Source organism: Oratosquilla oratoria, chromosome 28 (genome assembly GCF_046742065.1).
Source record: "Oratosquilla oratoria isolate Oo_2021 chromosome 28, ASM4674206v1, whole genome shotgun sequence".
NCBI lineage: Eukaryota > Metazoa > Arthropoda > Malacostraca > Stomatopoda > Squillidae > Oratosquilla > Oratosquilla oratoria.
Window position 1 is genome coordinate 15,325,254 of NC_134804.1, and position 6,611 is coordinate 15,331,864.

General features: G+C 35.7%; 1 protein-coding gene across 1 annotated transcript in view; it reads right to left on the minus strand.

Moving 5' to 3' along the window:
• Positions 1-3,001: 3,001 nt before the first annotated feature.
• LOC143040448 (uncharacterized) overlaps positions 3,002-6,611 on the minus strand; it is a 221,974-nt gene continuing 218,364 nt past the window's right edge. The window contains exon 2 of the mRNA XM_076211542.1: positions 3,002-3,401. Within this exon, the coding sequence (XP_076067657.1) occupies positions 3,002-3,394 (393 nt within the window). The 5' untranslated portion in view covers positions 3,395-3,401. The remainder of the gene's footprint in view (positions 3,402-6,611) is intronic.

The following is a 6,611-nucleotide window of genomic DNA, read 5'->3' on the forward strand; positions in this document are numbered from 1 at the left end:
CATCCTTACCTTTTCCTATAGCTTTCCCACATATTTGAATACATAAGTAGATAAATATATAAACAGCTAAATAGATAAATAGACAGATATGTATGTTAATTAATAGAAAAACAAACCAAAACCGAGATTATTTATGTCCTACTAGGTCGAAACTATAAGTAAAATAAGATAAAATAAAATAAAATAAAATAAAATAAAATAAGATAAAATAAAATAAAATAAAATAAAATAAAGAAATTAACAGATAAACAAAAATTCAAATCAAGCAGAATTAGAAGCTTCTTTCGCAATAATTTAAAATAAGAAAAAGAGTGTTTAGAAAATGTGGCTTGCCACATACATGACGAGTAACTGTCAGACGTGCGAGGTCCTTCTTCGGAACTGCCTAGTGTAGGCCCTATGGTCTCTTGTAGTCTCGTCTATTCTTATATTCTTTTGTTCTTATGAAAATCTAAGATCCTTTACTTGTTGATCAGAGGGTCATAATCAAGCATTCGTGGGGATAATTGATGCAACACATGGTTGGAGACGTTTTTCACCAAACTAAAGTCTCGTTACGCAATGAAATTCTTTTCTGCTTGACAGTAGCTTGCCCGAGTTTAAAACCACGCTTAAACATTTGGAAAGGAGGAAGTCATGTCCTAAGGTGGCGGTGCACTAGGTATTTCTTGCTAGTATACTATTTGTCTCTTGCTATTTCGTTTGAGTAGAAATTACTTAGGTTACGATCTTATGTTTTTCAAATTTACAAATGTCAAATTACTCTTGCGTCATATAATGGGAAACTGAATGACAAACTAAGAGAATTAAACCTAGTATACGAATGTTAGACATATTGTTGAGATGTTCTTACTGAAATCTAGAATTTTATAACTGAAGTCGTTTTTACTTAAACGAAGAAGCGAAAGCAAGGAGCATGCTAGCCTAGTGTGCCTTTAGAATTAAATAAATGAACAGAGCATAGTATTATCATAAGGATATTTACATGAACAATGTAGGCTAGTTTATAATATATCACAAATCAAAATCCATGCAATTTCTTTCTGAATTCTGTCAGTAATATGAGAAATTGGATTTGATGTATTGAAACTTTGATTGCCTTCATGGTTAGATTCTTTGACCGATCTATTTCATGTGACTTGTCAAAAGTCCTGCTGACATTAAAGTTTTGGTAATATTGTGCAAAGTCCTCTCATTCGTAAAAATTGCTTCCAAAGAACTTGCCATTTTCTTTAGAAATGGATCAGCCCTATCGTTTTTATGATGGGTTCAGCAAAGTGTACAATAACAGATGCATCACCATTCGTAAGCGTAAAATAGTGTTTTTCGTTCGGCTAAATTCTTGACGAAATCTAATAGTTTATTTCATTTAACAAAGTACTTTATTCAATGAATAGAAATAAGAATTTGTTTTATTTAAAGGATAGGTACACTCCATATGTACTACTTTGGATGAATGTATGGTAAATCACATTTAGATTTTTTTTCTTTAATTTGCCCCATTAATTGAAAATACCAAGTTTTTTTTTTATCTCTGCTTTGCCTCAAGATCCACCGTCTGCAAAAGAATTGTCGTCAGCGCCATCTTTCGCTGATGACGTACATCAATGAGTTGTCGGCCATGGCGAACTCAACACAAACGGAATATCGCTCGAAGGGTGATAATGAAAATTCTTCTAATTCAGAATCGGTTGATCTCACCGAGGATTAACTTGAAGATCGGGAGATAATGCCTGGGGTCGCGAAGGCATATGTTTGAGCCCACATGCAGAGACATTAGTATTGGAAGTTAATCCAGTTCAGACGCTGAACATGGTGATGGCGACCACCAAAGAAAAAGAGAAAACGACGTCGTGTTGGCCAAATAGACTCACAGGATGCACACAATTTCGTTGTTCATTTCTTTTATTGTCTTTTATGTCCAAGGCTCTTTATTCAATCTAGCAGAACCTTATGATTCAGTAAAACTTGGATACCAGTGACCCTGGCAACTGCATTTGTCATACATCATATAGGCCTAACCTACATGTACATCATGTAGTAGGCCTAGGCCTAACGACATACATGTGCATAGCCATGAGCATGATAAAGCTATGGCATCAGAGTTGTGTTCAAGTACATTTATTTGGACTTAGGTACAGATTTTCATGTAATTGTACTTGGAGTTTAAAAATTCGATGGTACTTGTCCTACTTGTATTTGAAAAATACCAAGCACATTCAAGTACAAATAAGTACATTGTATTTAATCAAAAGTACAATATATAGATTCTAGCTAATTTTCTAATGTTACTATCGGGTAAATGCACTTATCTGTTATTGTTACAAAACTACCGGCCGGGTATACAATTAATATAGGACGAGGGACAAGGCTTAATGCCCTGATACTTACCTATACATCCTGCATATTTATTTATACTACTGATATGGGAAATATATGGATAGTCTTTTGCATTTTCAGCATAGGGAATATTACTTATTCAATTTATTCATAAAATATATGATCTTGTTTTGTAATTCTGAGGTGAGAGCAGTGATGTGCTAAAGTTAAGATTCCCATTTATTTTTCTATATAGAATCCCACTTTTCAATAGTGTGCTTATCAATACATATAAACGAAAACTACAATAGTGCTTTATGAATCTGTGACAGGAATTTATTTTATCTTATTTAGTACTTGTACTTCATTACAATGACATGTGATTGGACTTGGGCTTAATTACATTGTAAAATTACTGTACTTGTACTTGAAAAATATCCAGGTACTGTGTTTACACCCATCGATATACGTCAAGATGGTGACCACTATTCCCAACTTTTGTAGAAGACGACTCGTTTTGATGAAATGAAAATGTCGATAAAAACGTAGGACAACGTAAAAACAAATTTAATTGATATATGTAGATATAATTTAAAAGTCAGTTAGGAAAATTTGGGTTTGAAAGTTATGATATGCTTATAATTCTACATTAAACAACAAAGTTCTTTGCTTGAAAAACATCCTACTCACCACTATTGAGAGACAGCAGGCAGAGAAGGAGAACTACTTCTTTACTGCTTAATCTGCTAGTATATCTACTGGTTCCTCTGCTCACGCTGGGACTCGCCGCTGCCCTGCTCCGCCTGCTACAACTGCTGCCGCTGCTACAACTACTGCCATATCTACTGTTGGACTGTGGGGTGCTGGTGTCCTGGACTGCTGTGGCGCCCCTGTCAGCAGGGGAAGACAACCTTCCGAGTGGACACTCATTGATACCACAACAGTCGTCGCCATTGCTGGTGGTGATGGTGTTGTTGCAGTTGTCTTTTCTTGCTGTTCCTGGCGCGGCTGTCACCACCAACACCTCCGCCACCATCGACGGCGTCATCAGCGTTGCCGAGACTTGGGGAGCCATTGTTTCCCTGGTGGAGAAGAGAGGAAAGGTGATGAAAATGAAAAAGGAAGGCATTGCACTAAAATAATTGCCTGAATAATGCGACCAGCTTCCGCACACCAGACATCCTGGCGAGAACGCACGCGCTTAAGTACGTGCAAGGACAGAAAACTTTCGCAGCACAATATACACAGGGGCAGGTAATCTTGAAGGCAAATTCAAGAATTGCAGTGAAACTAAATTTGCATAATTCATACTCATAACGGGCCCTCGCACTATAAATATATTCTAGGAAGCATAGCCTGCACACACACGTACACACATAAGCACACACACACACACATAAGCACACACACACATATACGCGTGCACACACACGTACACACATATACGCGTGCACACACACGTACACACAAGCACACACACACACACACACACACACACACACACACACACACACACACACACACACACACACACACACACACACACACGCACGCATACACACACACACACACACACACACACACACACACACACACACACACACACACACACACACACACACACACACACACACACACACACACACACACACACACACACACACACGCACACGCACATGCACACGCACATATGCACACACACATACATATGCACACACATACACACATACATACACACACACACACACACACACACACACACACACACACACACACACACACACACACACACCAGATTCTCTTTCTTGATATAAACTTGAATTTTCTTAAATTCGTTCAAATTATAGCAACTATTGTAATTCATTTTTTCGATGTTTTTAGTCAGTTTGATAATTTGGACCATGCATATATATACTTATGACCAAGCTTTCTTCCTTTCATAAGAGTGTGGTCAGTCAAAGCTGATGTTAAAGGATCTCGTCAATCACCCGAACCCCCGGATGAAGGCGATCCTAAACCCTGCCACGTTGCTTGACTCACATGCATCAAAGTATTTTTTCCACAATATGACCCGATCAAATAATGATATTATTCTACATTAAAATGAACGCTGTCTTCTAAATCTCATTTTGTAACTTCTCTTAGTTTAGTCACACATATTGATTTTGTTACACATTTTGATTTTGAAGTAGGATCCGTATTATTTGGAAATGTCAAGTGGCTGAATATTTTCTTTGACATTCGAAGCCTTGCATTCTCACTTGATATTCATCAACGATCACTTCAAGTTGTATCGTGACCAATCCTTATTGTATATTGCATTCCCATTCTTTCCTTGTTCTCGATTCTATTTATCATATGGAATCGGATCATCTGTGTAGATGCTCCCCAGGTGTCTTGAAATACATTTGTTAGTATCCTTATAGAGCAGCGTTTCTCAACCTTTTTACCCCTGCGCAAAAAATAAAAAACAAAAAGAAAACACGTATACCATATCTTTCGTAATAATAGATTAGATAGGATGATGTCTATATTACATAATTACAATAACCAAGAATATGCCGTGCGTGTTTAATTATATTACGTATATGAAAAAAAAAAAAATCAAAAGTGCATTAGCTTATCTCACTTGTTCTCGCGGAACCCTTAGGGACCTTTTGCGGAACCTTAGGGTTCCGGGGGAACCCTGGTTGAGAAACTCTGTAATATAGAGTAGTAAGTTTATGATAACCTTTAATTCCATTTAAGGTTCTTCAATATCTAAATAAAGCCCATGGTTGAGTCTTTGCTTTTAAGTTCTCTTTCCTCACGTGGCTGGAACTTGCTCAGAATTTCATCCGGCTGTTGGCAAGCTTCTGAAGAAAGGGATTTATTTTTCTATCATCTGACATTCAAGTAATTTGACTATAACTAATGAGGCTCTTCTAGTCTCTATTTTTCTGATCAATTAAATACCACAGTAATGCACCGTAATTTAGGAATATTTTGTTCCTGTATATTCTAGGTAGAGTTAACAAAACTGTAATTATTTGTCTCAAAACATTTACTGTTATGCTGTCTTTCATTTAAGACCGACATTGTTTTACACTATATTCAGGGATCTGTTTCAAAATTTGCAATTTGTAGAACGATGCCAATATGTTGATGTAATCGTCAGTGGAACTATATTTCTATAAAAATACAGAATTCAGCGAAATTCTATTTTTGCTTTACGATTGCCTCTCTACTTTGAGAACCCCTTTATTGCTGTCTCTTAGGGAAAGTATTTCTTCCTGTGTTTGAATAAGATGAGATGGGTTTGTTCATGACTGCTTTTCCAATAACTCCTTCTGCATAACGAGTACTGCGTTAGCTCTTTCTCGCTTTTATCACCTACTAAAGATCAACATTTTTCTATCTTGTCAAACTCTAATTTGCAAAATTACAGACCCTTCCATTGTATGATTTGTCTATTAACTGGGAATATTTGTTTTTGTCTTTCTTGAGCTTTTGAATCTTTGTTATTCAATCCCAACGTTTTACTAATTATCTATTACTTAGAAATGGAACTCTTGGATGTATTATCTTTCAGTTTTGTACGAAATGTTCAGCAATCTACCTTTTGGTACAGGCCTTTGTCTATTTATATATTAATTCATTTACCTATCTATTAATTAATTAATTAATTAGTTTATATATTATTATTTCATCTATTATTATTATTTTTTTTATCTATTTTTACTTATTTATTTACCTGTTTTTATCTATTTATTCATTTGTTTATCTATTTATTTATTTATTTACTGATCTACTCATTTATTTATTTATTTATTTATTTTTCAGTTTGTATGTATTTCTTTTTAACTATCTATTTATTTTCGTCGCGACCACAACACAACTAACACTTGATTTTTTATCTACCATTATGAAAATTATTTCTTTTGACATTCCCTTTGGATTCCTCGAAGTCCTCGACCTTTTGTAAGAACGTTTTACCAAGCCTGCCCTCTTTTCGAAGAACGTTTTCATTATTTACGCGTCGCAACTTTCTGTCAGAATAATTAACAGCCCACTACTGCCTCCTTCCTTTTTTTTTATTCAAAACATCGTGCTCTATATGATTTAGCCATTTTTGTGATTACTTTTTTTTAATCCATTAGACTTTTCTCATCGTGAAATGTTTCATTTCTGAACGCTGAGAACTGAGTTCGGTAACAATCCTGAATACAATTTATCTCGAAACACACACACACACACACACACAAACACAGACACACACACACACACACACACACACACACACACACACACAC